Below are 16,288 nucleotides of genomic sequence, written 5' to 3' on the forward strand. Positions count from 1 at the left end.
GACAAATGCCATTGCTTTTCCTCTGTGCTTGTAAACTTCCTAAGGGATTCCCACATATTAATACATTTAATCTACACTATAGCTTGAGACAAAGTTATGGATATAAACACTTCTGTAGAGGAGGAATCTGAATTTCTATGTTTTACACATTATTTTAGAGTCTATAGAAATGACGGAAATGTCTCCATCTCACTTTGAAAATCCTTCCTCATCCTGTTGGAACTGGGTCAGCTGTTTCTCTCAAGATTCATGTCCTTATTCAGTTCTCTGACTTTTGTTAACGTCCTCCCTTGTCTTTCCTCTCTGATGACTATTTGTTCTTTTTATTTGAACTCTAATATTTTTAAGTTCAGATTTGGACTTGTTCTTTCCTATACCAACCTATTTTTGTCTCATGGATGTAGCCGCTAATCCCTGTGAAGACTTTTTTTTTTTTCCTGTGGGAGACTATCTCTTTGCTCCTAATAAACCCTAAGCTGTACACTTCCCTTCTGGAAATTGGTTTAAATCAGATTTTTTAATTGTTTTTTTTTAATTTATGAATATATTTCCCTGTGTAGGAAAAAGTAGAAAGAATCCACTTTTCAGTTGTGACAAAGCATTCAATATAATGAAAATCAAACAGGATCTTTAAGGAGATGAGCGATAACCTAAATAAAACACAGGTTCTTTGTATATAACATCAATGCATCAAGTCTCTGCATACCTAATCAAATGCTCATTTTAATTTAGATAAAATTATTTCTGAAACAATTTACACATATTATTTGAAAATGATAAAGGGTAAAATGGTTTTGTGTGGGAAGGGAGGGAAGGGAGGTAGTTTTGAAGGAAGGTGAGAAACAGAAGGTATTTTTTAAGTGAGATGAGGGAGGGAAGTACTTTGTAGGGGAAGGTGAGAACTTTCTGAGGGGACATGAAAGAAGGAAGGCCTTTTTGAGTGGAGAAGAGGAAGGTTAGCACTTTGTGAAAGGCCTTGATGAAGGGGACCTTTGAGAGAGGAGATGAGTGAAGGGAAAAACTTTATGAGGGAATGTGATGGAGTGAAGTCAACTGTGAGAGAAAGTGAGGAAGGGACACACTGCTGAGGGAAGAGAAGGTCTTTGTGAAAGCAAGTGGGAGATGAGTTGAGTAACATTTATGAGGGAAAGGAATGCCGTTTTAAGGAAAGATGAGGACAAGGAGGCCTTCATGAATGAAGTTAAGAGTGGAAAGGGCTGGGGCACCTGGGTGGCTCAGTGGGTTAAAGCCTCTGCCTTCAGCTCGGGTCATGATCTCAGGGTCCTGGGATCGAGCCCCACATCGGGGGGTCTCTGCTCAGCAGGGAGCCTGCTTCCTCCTCTCTCTCTCTGCCTGCCTCCCTGCCTACTTGTGATCTCTCTCTGTCAAATAAATAAATAAAATCTTTAAAAAAAAATGGAAAAGGTTTTGTGAGATGAGGTGAAGAAGGTTAGTACTTTGTCTCCAGAGGTGAGGAATGCTAGTCCTTTCTAAGGGGAGTTGAGGGAAAGAAGGGCTTTCTGAGGGGAAGTAAATGAAGGAAGACCTTACCGGGAGAAAGAAAAGCTTCTATGAAGGAGGTCGGCACCTTGTGAAAGGAGGTGAGGGAGGGAAAGCTTTTGTGAAGGGACATGAGGGAGGTTAATACCTTGTGAGCATAGGGAAAGGAGTAAAGACCTTGTAAGGAAGGTGAGGCAGAAAATGCATTAGTGATGGATGTACGGAAAGAAAGACATTTTCTGTGGGAGATGAGAAATTACTATTTTGTGAAGGGAGGTGAGGGAGTGGAAGCCATTTTGAAGAGGGTAAGGGAGGGAATGTCTTTGTGAGAGAACTCGTGAGAGGTTTGTACTTTGTCAGGAGAGGTGAGAGAAGGAATGACTTCACGATGGGAGGTGAGGCAAAGAAGGCCTTAGTGAGATAAAGGAAGGCCTTTATGTAGGGAAAGAGGGAGAGAAGGAGTTTTTGTGCATTCAAGAGGGAGGCCTATGAGAGAGGAGGTGAGGGACAGTAGGCCTTTTCAAGGAAGATGTGAAAAGGAAAGACTGTATGGGGAGGTGAGTTAGAGGAACTTTGTTAAAAGAAGGTGAGGGAGGGAAGGACTTTGTGACTGGAAGCAAGGGAGATTAGAACTTTGTGAGACAAGAAAACCAAAGGAAGGTCTTTTTGAGGAGAGATGAGGAAGATTAGCACCTAGAGAGAGGGAGGAATTGAGAAGGTAGAGAAGGGAGGGAAGGCCTTTGTGATGGCAGGTGATGGAGGTAAACCAATTATGAGAGCAAGTCCAGCAGTGAAAGCATTAGAGAGGAAAGGAACAAGCCCCATAAAGAGAGGTAAAGGAAGTTAATTCTTTATGGGGGCACATGAAGGAGAGAAGGCCTTTGACATAAGATTTGAAGATTATTGTACTTTTAGAGGGGAGGTGAAGGAAGTCAGGTCTTTGAGGAAGCAACAGAGGGAATGCTTTAGTGAGGGTTGTGAGAGAAAGTGAGAGAAGGAAGGACTTTGTGAGAGGAAGTGAAGGAAGTTAGTACTTCTAGAAGTGAAGTAAGGGAGTGAAGACCTTTGTTAGGGAAGTGAGGGAAGGAAGACCTTTGTGAGGGAAAATGAGGGGAAAAAAATGTCTTCCTGAGGATGGATGGTGGAGGGAAGTCCATTGGGTGGGGTGGGGGGGTGAAATCCTTTTCACAAATCCTTTGTGAAGGAGGTTAGGAAGGGAAATGTTTTGTGAGGGGAGGTGATGAAGGGAAGTTTTCTGTGAGGGAGGTGAGAGAGATTAGTAGTTTGGGCTGGGGAGGTGGTGAAGGCATTTATGGGGGAAGGGAATGCCTTTATGAGTAGAGGTGTGAGAAGGAAGGTCTTTTGAGGGAAGATGAATAAGTGACTCAAAAGCTTAATAGCATAAGGAGCCGTTCCAGGAGCTGGAGCTGCTGATTAAGGCGATCAAGATGACAACCTCCCAAAAGCACTGAGACTTCATGGCAGAGCCCATGGGGGGAAAGCCAGTGGGGAACCTGGCCGGGATTGGTGAAGCCTTGGGCAAGAAGCTGGAGGAAAGGGGCTTTGACAAGGCCCCTGGGTTCCTTGGCCAGTTTCTGGTGCTAAAGAAAGATGAAGATCTCTCCTGGGAATGACTGAAGGACACATGTGGTGCCAATGCCAAGCAGTCCCGGGACTGCTTTTGGTGTCTTCGAGAGTGGCGTGACGCCTTCTTGTGAGGCTCTCTCCGGGAGCCCCCAGCCCCTAGCCCCAGCATAGAGTCTCCAGAGTTTGCAGCCACGTGGGGACTCCTCCCTGTCCTCTACAAAGGAAGAGACTGCTGTTGTCGTACTCACTTCTGATGTACTTCAAGGTTTTTTGGGAGTTGTCTCCCCTCATCATTTCAACTTTTTAAAAATTCCTGCTCTTGAATGCATCTCCCTTCTTCTTTCCCTGCCAGTTTCATGTCAACAATTATCAGCTTTTCCAAGTGGATTTCTGGCCCTTCCCTCACCCTCACCCCCACTGGTCTGTTTTATCTATTTGGCTCCTTTTTTGGCAGAGTAGTCACTGTCCTTGCAAAGTTTTTTTCAAATCAGTAAGTCAGTGGCCTTCTTGGGAAAAAAAAAAAAAGGATAATAGCATAGGGGGCCCTGGGTGGCTCAGTCAGTTAAGTGTCTGTCTTCAACCCAGGTCATGATACCAGGTCCCTGGGATCGAGCCCCGCATCGGGCTCCCTGATTAGGAAGGAGCCTGCGTCTCCCTTCCCCCTGCTTGTGTTCTCTCTCTCTCTCTCTCTCTCTCTCACACACACACACACACACACACACACAAATAAATAAATAAATAATCTTTAATGAAAATTTAATTAATTAATTTAAATTAATTAAATTAATTAAGTGTACAAAAGCTTAATAGCATGCAAAGTTGAATTCATCCAAAAGGCATTAAATCCGGTGGGGAAAACACCTTCTAAAAACAAAAGATGCACTCCTCAATGAAGAGCTAATGGTTTTGAACGTAGTATGTGCAAAATAAAGAGTTTCACCATTCAAACGCAGAAAAAGAAGAAAAGAAAAGGGGGAGAAAAGACTGGAAATTCAAGAAAACTAAGGCAGAAAATATACCTTCTCCGATCTCAGCCTATGACAGGTCATGTGGACGAGTTAGTCCCCCAGCTGGTGGCATGTATTGAACACACAGGTGCTTCCGGGCGCCTTTCCTAGATGAACTCGTGTGGTCCCTTGGCATGTGGTCTACCGTCAGCCCGTCGTACCAATGAACAAACGCAAGCGTACACAGCACAAAGGAGGGAATGACGGATGCATGCGGCATGTTGGAGTGACGCATCTACATCCCTACCCTGAAACGATGAATGCAACTTCTCTTTTCAGCTGTCCATGGAATCGTCATAAAAACTGACCATATATTCCACCTGTGATATTGTGATCTATAATAAAGACATGCAATTTATCTTCAACCAGTTCCTGGCACAGAGCCCCTAAAATCCTCAGAATTTCCTGTGATGATGTCTTTTATACTGCTAAAGAAGGAATGTTTGGAAAGTCTTTATATAATCTAAGGAAGGGGGCTGGTTTGCAGGGGAACCAATCAAGTGACGAGAGGGCTGGCAACTTCACTGCGCCTCCACGCCTCTGGAGAGGGAAGGGGGGCTGCAGGCTGAATAACTCACCAATGGCCAAGGATGGAATCCATTGTGCCATTGTAATGGAGCTGCTGTTAAACCCCAGAATGGTTGGGGGGCCGGTGGGAGCTTGGAGACCATCCATGTTGGTGAACACGAGGCAGAGTGGCACGCTGCTCAGAGAGCATGGAAGCCCGGCATCCTTTCCCTGTACCTCGCCCCATGCATCTCTTCCATCTGGCTGTTCTTCTTCTATATCTGTAACCAAAAGAATGTGAGTTCGCTCCTTGGGGAGTCACTGACACACCCAATGGAGTTGTTGCACAAAGTCAACTTTATCGGTAAAGAGATCATAGGGAATAGCTTCCAGAGCTGTGACTCCCTAAGAGGGCCAATGGGTACATTTGTTTAGGGTTAGGATGAATATTGAGGTAGGGAAGCCTTGTCATGGTATGCAGAGATGGGCACAGGGTCGCACAAGTGCCTTAAGGAAACAAGGCTGTCCATACCTTGTATGTTATGTAAAAGAGGCTGAGGCTCCTCCTTGGGGAGTTCAGTATTACAACGAGGTAAAGGTGGTTGCTGGTCATTCTAGGAGTCACCCTATGGTCCATCTGTGTAGGCGCAAGTGAGGGTTTAGCTCCAGTGGTCTGGGTGGTCTGGGCCAGCAGGAGGTCTTGCTAGGGCCATCTCCATCACCTGAAGGACGCTCTGACGGTTTCATTTGGCTGAGTTAAGAGATAAGCCAGAAACAAGAGCTGAAAGAAAAGTGTGAGACAAAGGCTAATGAGTACAAGCAGGTGGGCAGTGAAGGTCAGGTCTTGAGGTCTAGCTGGTGACATGTCCTTGTGTAATAAACCAGGAATCTAGTAAGTAAAATGTCTGTCTGAGTCCTGTGAGCCACTCAAGCAAATCAATCGATCCTGAGGACGGGAACTGGGGAACCTCTGACTTACAGCCAATTGGTCAGAACAGGTAACAACGTGGACTTTTAACACCGGTGTCTAAAGTGCGAGGAGGAGGTAATGGGAACCTCTGACCTGTAGCACACGGGTAACAACCTGGGTTCGCGGCTGGAGTCTACGGTCAGGAATGAGGGGCAACGTCCTAGGACGGAACCGTTCCCCCGTGGAGTCTGTTGCTGCCTCTGAGTAGATGGCATCAGGGTTGAGATGAATCGTGGGACACCCAACTGGCGTCCCAAGAATGGCTTGTTGGTGGGGAAACCCCACACACACACACATACACCGGAATTGGTACCAACCTATTTAAAACTACCGAGACAACCTTCATCTATTCCAAAAAGTAAAAATACATGCATAAAGTTAAAAATAATTTTAAAAGCAATAACTCTCTTATCATCTGGAAAATTTTAAAGTCTGCCTTAAACAACTCTCGATCCAAAGAAGATAGCCAAACTGAAATTGAAGTTTATCTATAAAACAGAGACAATGAAAGCAGTAGGTATTCGGACTCCAGTATGCAGGGTTTAGGCAGGGCTGAGAGAAAACAACTTGTGTTAATTAACATAAAAATAAAGGATTAAAGTATCCAACTAAAAAGGTTCGAAAACAAACCAAAAATAAACATAGGAAAATCAGAAAAAAAGGGAAAAGTAAAGATAAAAGCAGAAATCAATTAACTAGAAGATAATAGATATAATAAATCCCAGACAAGGCTTTTCCAAAGAATAAAATAGATATGTTAACTGCCGTAATCAATAAGGAGGAGAAATCACAAAAACACAAAACAAGAAAAGAAAATGGGTAGATAACCACAAACTTAGAACAAATAATAAGAAATTTAAGACAATATTTTTTATATCTATGCAATTAAATTTAGGGACCTAGAGGAAGTGTTTGATTCTCTAAGAATAATATATGAATAACCAAAACTCACTCTAGAAAAGAGAAACTCTATAAAATAAAGTTTATAAAAACTATTCCTAGAAAATAAATAGGAAATATTGTTCAAAAGCAACCCCCATTAAACTCAAATAAATTAATTTCTTTAAAAATTGTGTTTTCTTATTTTTTTTAAGATTTTATTTATTTATTTGACAGAGAGAGATCACAAGCAGGCAGAGAGGCCGGCAGAGAGACAGAGAGGAGGAAGCAGGCTCCCTGCCAAGCAGAGAGCCCAATGGGGGACTCAAACCCAGGACCCTGAGATCATGACCTGAGCTGAAGGCAAAGGCTTAATCCACTGAGCCACCCAGGCATCCCAAAAAGTTGTTTTTTTTTTTAAAGCAACCCCGATAAAAAGCAGCGAGTCAACTGAATTCAGAGGAGAATTCAACCAAACCTTTAAGGTGCGGGTGACTCCAATGCTCTGTAAACTATATCAAGGCATTAAAAAAAAAGTTTGCAAATTTTGGTTATGAAAGATTGATACCAACAAAGCACAGAAAATATGCAATCACAGACGAATCACACTTAAGAAAACCATTGCAAAAAATACTAGGGGTGCCTGGGTGGCTCAGTGGTTTAAAGCTTCCACCTTCAGCTCAGTCATTATCTCAGGGTCCTGGGATCGAGCCCCACATCGGGCTCTCTGCTCAGCGGGGAGCCTGCTTCCCTCTCTCTCTGCCTGCCTCTCTATCCACTTGTGATCTCTGTCAAATAAATAAGTAAAATATTTTTTAAAAATACTAAATAAAATATAGCCAAATGTAATCTAGTTAACTCATTTAAAAATCAAAACATAACCAACCAAGTGGGATTTATTTTTAGGGATGTAAAGATGGTTCAATATTAGAAAAGCTATGAATGTATTTCAAATTTTCATAGACCAACAGTAAAAAATCATATGATCATCCCTACAGATGTTGAAGAGGAATTTTACAAAATTTAATATCCATTCTTTTTTTTAAATATCCATCCTTGCTTTGCAAAAATTTCTCAATAAAATCAGATTAGGGGATACTTCCTTAACATGACATTTCTCGATCAACCAAAAATTCAATACCATGTTCAGTGGAAAAAAAATACTGGAAGTGTCCCCACTAAGAAGACATGGAAAAAAACTGTATCGTCTTGTACCACAGTAATTTAACATTATTTTGAAGATAGACAATAAAAAGACAAGAAAAAGATATAAGTATAAAAATTTAAAGGAGAAGGTAAATTTATCATTATTTGAGGATGATACAACTATTTACCTGGAAAACACAACAGAATCCAAGTGAAAAACTATTATAAATAAGAGAATGTAGTAAGGTGGCCCAGTACACAACCGCTATACAAAAAGAAGTTGCCTTCATTAACAAAGGCAATAACTGATAAATAAAATACCATTTACAATGACAATAACAACTGTGAAATGCCCAGGAATAAGCCTAATATGAAACAGGCCAAAGAAAAAGTTCAAGAACTTGTTAAAAGGGACAAAAATAAGACTTGGACAAAATAACTTCAATAAGGTATTTTATTGAACAGAACAATGTCCAAAACATTATCATTTCAACATGTAATCAATATAAAAAATATTTATGAGATATTTTGCATTCTTTACTTATACGAAGTCTTTGAAACACCTTACAAGCAGTTTGTGGCTCTCATATTGGGCGGTGCATGGCGCGAACAGAAGGATAAGAGGAGAGAGAGCCATGGTCACAGAATGCTGATGGGCAGGTAAATGGGTAGATAGTTCCTTTTGTATATCTATACGCAGAGGAATTTGACGTGAACTATCAAAATTTACATATATATGTCATTTGATCCCATAAAACACTTCTAGGAATTTATTCCAGAGCGTTTATCACAGGACATTCACTATTTTTAAGTTTTTTTGTTCATTTAGGCAACTTGCATGCAGAAAAGTTGTAGATTATACTTGACATATTCCTATGTCAATATATATCAAGAATATGTCAAGTATAGGAATAGGAATAGGAATAGGTATAGGAATATTCACTTTATCACATCGCTGTTTTGGTCAATGAAAATGACACCTTGATTGTTCTAAATCCACATTTCTTTCATTATTAATTCAGCTGATTCCCCCCATATTTTTATCATTCATTTCATTTCTTCTGATGTGAATTGTCTTTTCATGTTCTCCACTCACTTTGTTTCTATATCCTAATGGGTTGTATCTTTTAATTATTTATATAAGATTTTTAATTAGAAGAACGGGGTGTTTTCCAGCACCAGCAACCAATTCCTGATTCTCTGAACACCAGCTGAGCTTTCAACAACTTGATTCAACTCGGACACCAGTTACTGGAGTTAGCACGGTTACCCACACGTTAAGGGCTCAGTCCCACAAGACTGTCCCTTACTTAAGATGCTGCTTGGGAGTCCTAGGGACCTCCTATACTTCGACCAACTGGACTATAATTTGGGAGTTCCCACACCTCTTCCTCAGGCTCAGTAGTTTTCTAGAATGGTTCACGGAACTCAGGAATGCTTTACTTATGTTTACTTTACTTTACTTTGCTTACATTTACATTTATTATAAAGGGATGTAGATGAAAAGCCGAGTGGAGAGGTGGCTAGGGCCAGGTCTGAAAGCATTCCAAGCTCCGGAGCTTCTGGCCCACGGCTGTGCCCCTCCCTCCCGGCCCGCTGCTGGGCTCACCGACCGGGAAATGCGCTGAGCCCAAGCTCTCGGGCTTTATGGAGGTTTAAACCCTAATTATTCTTCCAAATGAGCTGCAAAAGCCTTTTCTCAAATTAAAAAGAAAAAAACCATTGTGTTAAGGTTCTAAATGCCTGAAACCTATAGATTGATCAGTCTATGAACACCCGTTCAGAAAGGTGTTGATGCAGTACTTTATCCTTGTCACTATTGTGTTTGGGACATTTTCCCAATGCCACTTGTAGGTAGTTTTTCCCCCTGGATTAGCAGAGCTTTATTGATTTTTGCGTTATTGATTTTACACTTGGTAGATTGGTTCCCCTTAGTTCTAGTAGTTCTTCAGTTTGATTGCCTCGGGTTTTCCAGAAAGATACTCATATTTACATATGATCATAACTTTAACCCCTTCCTTTCTCATATTAATGCCCAACACATCTATCTTCTGATTTACTGCTAGGCTAGAATTTTGACAAAAATGTGAAATGATAGTCATGGTAAGGGGAACCCCTGCTGTTGCCCTGATCTTAATGGGAATGGTGTTTCAGCACTAAGTCCTAAGTTGGCCAACTTGTTTTAAGACAGGGTTGGTTTTGTGGGTATTTTTTAAATTACTTTGAGAAAATTTTCACTTTCTTTCCTAGCTTGAGGTCAGGTTTAGGTATGTCAGGAGTAATGCTGTATGGAATAAGTTGGGAAGTTTTCTTTCTGATGCTTGGCAGCAGATTAAATAATACTGGAACAGGACACCTGGGTGGCTCAGTGGGTTAGGCTCTGCCTTCTGCCGCAGGTCATTGTCTGGGAGGCCTGGGATAGAGCCCCGCATTGGTTTCTTGCTTAGCAACGAAACTGTTTCTCCCTCTGCCTGCTTGTGCTCTCACTCTCTCTCACACACAAGTAAATAAATAAAATCTTCCCCCAAATATAAAAATAAATAACACTAGAACATCTAACATCTCTGCTGCAAAGTTTAATAGAATGAATAGGAAAAAAAAAAAAGAATGAATAGGACTACTATCTACGATAAGGCATATCTTTGATTCTATTTCTTCTCTGTTTACTGATTAATCATTTTTCTCTTGAGTTGCTCGTGTTATTCTCCACAGTAGCCTAGAAAGATGCCCGTCCCATGGTCATAAGACCACAGAAAGTACTATTGTGATTTTTTTAAATATCCTCCATACTTTTATATATGTTCTTAGATTTTCTTCTGAGGCGTAATGTTGTCTACCTGAATTTTTTTTATCTGCATTGTTGGTCCTTTCAAAGAACCAGATCTTGGCTTCTTAGCCCTATTCTACCTGGGTTTTTCATGCTACTGCTTTAATCTTTATTCATTCCCCTTTCTGTTTTCTTTTTGTGTTTCTGTTGTCATTTTCATAGCTCCTGGACTTGAATGCTTAATCAATTCATACCGAACTCTTTTTTTTATTAATTAATTAAACCATTCATACCAAACCCTTTTTTATTAATTAATTAAACCATTTAAGGTTGCTATTTATCTTATGCCTTTGACTTTGGCTACATCTCATAGATTTCTTCTCTGTTTAGTGATCTGATATCAGGGTCATGGTGAACTTCTTAAAAATTAGTTATTTTCCATCATCTGAATATGTCTCATTATGGTATTTGTATAGTCCATGAACATTAAAAAAGAAACCTTGTCCATAAAACACAGCATGTCTGGAGTCTCTACAGGAAATTTATTATTTTTTACAGGAAATTATTTTTATATCTTCTTGGACTTGGGTATTTGAGAGTTGAAAAAAAGAATTTCAGTGCGAGTTTAATTTACATTTCTCAAGTTATCAGTGAAATCGATTGTCTCTTCTTGTGTTTAAAAACCACTTGTAGAGTCCGCTCCGCGGCGGGAAGCGCCTTCCCCACAGGACATCAATGCAAGCCTGAATAAGAAAAACCAACTTCTTCCTCCTAAGACATGGCATATCAATTATACAGAAATACAACTTTGGGAAACAGTCTCCAGGAGAGCCTTGATGAGCTCATACAGTCTCAACAGATCACCCCCCAACTTGCCCTTCAAGTTCTACTTCAGTTTGACAAAGCTATAAATTCAGCATTGGCGCAGAGGGTCAGGAACAGAGTCAATTTCAGGGGCTCTCTAAATACATACAGATTCTGCGATAACGTGTGGACTTTTGTATTGAATGATGTTGAATTCAGAGAGGTGACAGAACTTATTAAAGTGGATAAAGTGAAAATTGTAGCCTGTGATGGTAACAATACTGGCTCCAATACTACAGAATGAATAGAAAAAAAATGGCTTTTTTATGCCATCTTCTGTTGTTATTCATCACTTTTTGAAGAGAAGCATAGAAGAGACTTTTTTTATTTATTCTAGCATTGCGGAAATGACTACACTGTGCTATATATACTACCAGAATTCCAATAGGAAGAAGCTTATAACTATAGCCTCTTACATTACTTTTTCAGCATGAAGAAACAGAAGTTTTTTTTTAACAACAAACATTGTTGCCTTCCTAAGAACATTCTTGAATAAACTCATTTTAAAACTCAAAAAAAAAAAACTACTTGTAGTTCTCTTTCTGTGAATTTCTGTTCACTTCCCTGGTTCACTTTTCTATTCCATTGTTGTTGATAATTTACAGGAAGCATCAGTTACATTAACAACGAAAAGACAGTTAAAGTCGATATATACACCCCTCACATACTTATGTATCAATCTACCAATGGAGTGAATTATTATGTGGTGAATTACATTCTTTCAGTCCTTCATTCAACCTATGTTTACCGAGCACCTACCAATGTCACATGAATAAAACAGACAAAATCTCCGGCTTCATAGAGACAGAGAAAAAAAGAACTTAAAAATCTTCTCTATATGTGATTTCAAGTAGTGATAAGTGCTAAAGGAAAAAAAGGCAGAGTGAGTGGTAAGTTACAGTGTGATATCCTTTTAACAGGGGTTTTGTGTCTTTGTTTCTTTGTTTTCTTTCTGTGTGTTTACGTGTGTTTACGTGTCACACTCATGTGAACTGGTCTTTTCCAGGTTGATGTCAGCCATGTTGATTTTAAAGAATGAACTGGTACACTTGCCATCGTTTTCTGTGCTCTTCAACCTTTTCAACATGGCAATATTCTGTTCCTTCATTTTTAATGAAATAGTCTGGAGCTGATTTCTCCTCTTTGGACTAAATCTTTGGCCACCAATTTAATTTCCCCTTTTGTTTCAGTATAAACAGACTTCCTATTTCCTCTTAGTCATTTTTGGAAATTAACATTGCCCTAGAAAATCACCTATTTTTCCAGATTCAAAATTTGTTTGCATTTTAAAAATTTATTTCTCATCCTCTCTGTCCTTCAAAATCCTATTTGCATTGTATCTTTGTATCTCAGTTGAACTACCAATTAATTCATTGTGCACACAGATTCTGTGGGAATTGGGAACTGGGACAGGACACAGCAGGAACGTGTTGTGTGTGCTCTAGGATGTCTGCCCTTCCACTGGGGAAGCTCAGGCAGGTGGGGGCCAGAATCCTCTGAAGGGTTCACTTACTCTCATGTCTCCAGTCTGTCTGGGACGACTGGAAGGCTGGGCTCTGTGGAGCAGAGCACCTCCATGTGACCCCTCCAGGCAGCTTAGCTAAGCTAAGGGCAGTCCATCTTCTTACAGGCACCTCAGGGATCCCTGAACACATGGTCCAAGGAACAATCCAGAAGGTGTACCACCTTCCATGACTAAGCCATAGAAGTCACAGGGCATCCCTTACCCTGCACTCCATGGGTACAAAAGTCACAAAGCAGCCGGGATTCAAGGCTTGGTGACACAGACCCCGCCTCTCGGGACTGTTGCATCCACCCCTGGAAAAGACGTTCAGCCACAGTGTTGTGATGGCTGTCATATGCGCATGTTGAGAAATGCGGTGAGTCAGCTCTTTTCCCTGCATCTAGGAATGCTCTTGGTGAGGTCAGCAAGTAAATCTATGGTGTGGGAAGTGGGCACCACCGACCCGGCAGGCATGTCGGGATGTCCAGCTCGTTCCCCACTTGGCTCCCACGCTTTGTGCCTCTACTGCCACCTAGTGACAGGGGCCTCCGTTGCAGATTTTGTTCTGAGAAGGGCCAGGAACCGCTTCAGTTCTGTCCCACAAACCTTCAGTGGAGACTCACGAAGCAGACAAGGTTTAAGGAGTGGCCATGAAGGACAAATGGAACGAGTTGGAAGTTAAATCCGCACACAAACAAGCTGCCCACCTGGCGCCCGACACAAGAGTCACTCGGGCAGGTTTGGTGGAAGGGGTGAGTGAGCAAGATGCCAACAAAGTTGGGCTAAGCTGTACACCTGTCAGACCCATCATGTGTGCTGTCCCTTCCTACACCAACGGGAGGAGAAGACAAGACAATGTCATAGCTCAGAAGCTCAGAAGCAGGACATGTTGTCACCAAGACAGACCTTTCTCCAGCTGAGGAGGCTCCTCAAGGCCCCTTTCATGTCCTTATTCCTAAGGCTATAAATGAACGGGTTGAGCATGGGAGCCACCACCGCATAGAGCACAGTGGCTACTGAGTCCTCAGTTGTGTAGGAAGAAGAAGGTCGCAGATACACCCCAAATAAAGTTCCGTAGAACAGTGACACCACAGCAAGATGGGGACTGCAGGTAGAAAAGGCTTTCAGCTTGCTCTGAGAAGACTGAAGTCTCCGGATGGCTGAGAAAATGTGCATGTAGGAAAGAGAAATAAAGAGGAAAGGAGCAACGAAAAGAAAGCTCCCCAGGGTGTAAACAACCAACTCACTGATGTGGGTATTTGAACAGGAAAGCTTTAACAATGCGTAAAGTTCACAGAAAATATGGCGGATTCTGATGCTTGCGCAGAATGACAGCGTAGCCATCAAGAAGGTGTGGATCAAAGGATAGATGTTGGTGATAATCAGAGCCACGGACATCACCGTGATACAGAATCTGGGGGTCATGGTTATGGTATAATGAAGAGGGTGACATATGGCTACAAATCTGTCATAGGCCATCACTGCCAAGAGGAAATTGTCCAGTTCTAGAAACAAGATTAGAAAATACATCTGAGTGAGGCATCCCGCGTAGGGGATGGACTGGCTCTGGGTCTGGATATTGAGCAGCATCCTTGGTACGGTGACAGAGGTGAAGCAGAGGTCAACGCAGGATAGGCTGGCTATGAAGAAGTACATGGGGGTGTGGAGGTGGGGGTCAGCGCAGACGGCCAGGACGATGAGCAGGTTCCCCACCACGGCAACCAAGTACATGGACAGGAACAGACTGAAGAGCAGGGGCTGATGCTCGGGACCCTCTGACAGTCCCAGGAGGAGGAATTCGGAGATAATGGTTAGGTTGCCTTTCACCATGGCGGCTGGTCTCTATAAATACGCATTGAAAATACCACTGTCAGCAAGAGCGCAGGCAATCTGGGAAAGCACACCCAGCGACCACCATCACTGGCCGAAATCATACTTAGTGGCACTTTGGGGAGGAACTCTGACCTGGGATAGTGAGGACAAGAGAGTGGGGACTGTCTGGTCACCAGAGAAGGCAAGGCAGGCGAGCTGAGGCCGTCCTTGGGACTCTCCTCACTTGGGAGCTTGTCTTCTTTCTCAAGACAGAAAGAAGGACCAGGCAGAGAAGAAGATGGAACTGAATGGGGGGCCTGGCTTGGGGAGAGTGGGTGGAGGGTTAGCTCAGTTGTCACAACGGGGACACCGGTTGGATCCTTGTGGGCTTTTTCACTTTACCCATGCAGGGGTTTGGGTGATGGCCATGAAGCAAAATTCTGGGTTTGCGTGCGCGCGTGTATGTGTGTGTAGGTAGACACAAGTATAGATATACACAGACATCTATATTGATATGGTTTATTCACCAAGAAATGCATAAAAGTATGTTCACCAAAATGCAAATAGTGGTTATCTCTGGGTTGTGAGATCTTAACTTGCATCTATTTTCAACAATAAACACGTACCGTTTGTCTAAACTATGCTCGATGGATGTGAATATGTCTTTCAAAAGGGTTCTGTGATGGACTAAGTTTGAAGCATGAGCACGATTAGGGACTCACGGCTCATGAAGCCGTCTCATACCTGAGGGCATATCCTAAGAAGTTTTGTCTTTGTATCTTTGTCTCTCCTTTCAAATTCATGTTATGGAATCTGCAAAGGCTGAATGCTCATGTGATGTAATTCCACTAGATAGACACATCTACATTTGTAAATCCAAAAATCAAATAAAATGGAAAACTTAGAAAAATCTGATTTTAAACTATTGACTCAAAAACAGGCAGATAATAAGTAAACAAATACCCGTGGAAGACACTGAAAAACATTTCACAGATCTCCACCTAAAAATAAACCCCATGCTTTTAATCCAGGTGCGTTTAAGAAAGAATCATTTTAATTCATCAGATTTTCAGCCCACTAATCCCCTCTTCAAATATTGAAAATTGACAAGGGAAAGAATGCCATCTGTCTGCCTCACCATGTCCATGGAATCAGCATGGCCTCGAGCCAGCGTAATACTGAAACCCAAACCCGGCAACAACAAGCATGTGCACAGAATAATGAGGCACGTTATCTTCAATACACAGGAAGACAAGAATGATTGCTATTACGACATCTACTAATGCAAATCATCACATGAATTGATGGAAGGGAAAAACTACATTATGAATCTAATGGATGCGAAGACGGCACTTGTAAAAACTTCACATTATTTCTTGATTTTTACAACATTTAGTAGGACTGGAATGAAAACCTCGTCTCAAAGCACCAGAGTCTGGATGTCCTTTCCTTCAACCCAGCTGTCTCCCCCAAAGCTCTCCCTTCAGACTCCAACTTTCACAGGGTACTCTAGAACTCATGATTGATAACCACTGTCTTCTCAACACATTCTTTCTACTCTCTGCCTTCAAGGAGGTTTGCTCCATACCTGAAGACACTAAGTTCTAGCAGCTCTCTTCAAGGTAGACCATCTTTTCTTCTCACACCCCACGTACCTCAGGGCTAGGAGATAAGATCAGTGGCCTTTCCTCCTTCCCAGTGCTACTTTCCAGCCCAGTATTTCATCTCCTTTAAAAAAAAATCCC

At 41.8% G+C, this 16,288-nt stretch overlaps 2 protein-coding genes and 1 pseudogene across 2 annotated transcripts; 2 read left to right on the top strand and 1 right to left on the bottom strand.

The window, feature by feature from the left end:
- The first annotated feature begins 2,948 nt into the window (after positions 1–2,948).
- Positions 2,949–3,218, top strand: LOC122897258 (annotated as a pseudogene).
- A 7,844-nt stretch (positions 3,219–11,062) lies between these two features.
- LOC122896818 (transcription initiation factor IIA subunit 2-like) lies at positions 11,063–11,751 on the top strand. Its single transcript, XM_044234894.1, has one exon. The coding sequence runs from the start codon at positions 11,142–11,144 to the stop codon at positions 11,469–11,471; it is 330 nt and encodes a 109-aa protein (XP_044090829.1). The 5' UTR covers positions 11,063–11,141; the 3' UTR covers positions 11,472–11,751.
- Positions 11,752–13,604: 1,853 nt separating this feature from the next.
- On the bottom strand, positions 13,605–14,561 carry LOC122897508 (olfactory receptor 1D2-like). The gene has a single exon (XM_044235756.1). It carries the CDS (start codon positions 14,559–14,561, stop codon positions 13,605–13,607), a length of 957 nt encoding a protein of 318 aa, XP_044091691.1.
- Between the last annotated feature and the right edge of the window lie 1,727 nt (positions 14,562–16,288).

The sequence above is a fragment of the Neovison vison genome, chromosome X (genome assembly GCF_020171115.1).
Source record: "Neovison vison isolate M4711 chromosome X, ASM_NN_V1, whole genome shotgun sequence".
Taxonomy (NCBI): Eukaryota; Metazoa; Chordata; class Mammalia; order Carnivora; family Mustelidae; genus Neogale; species Neogale vison.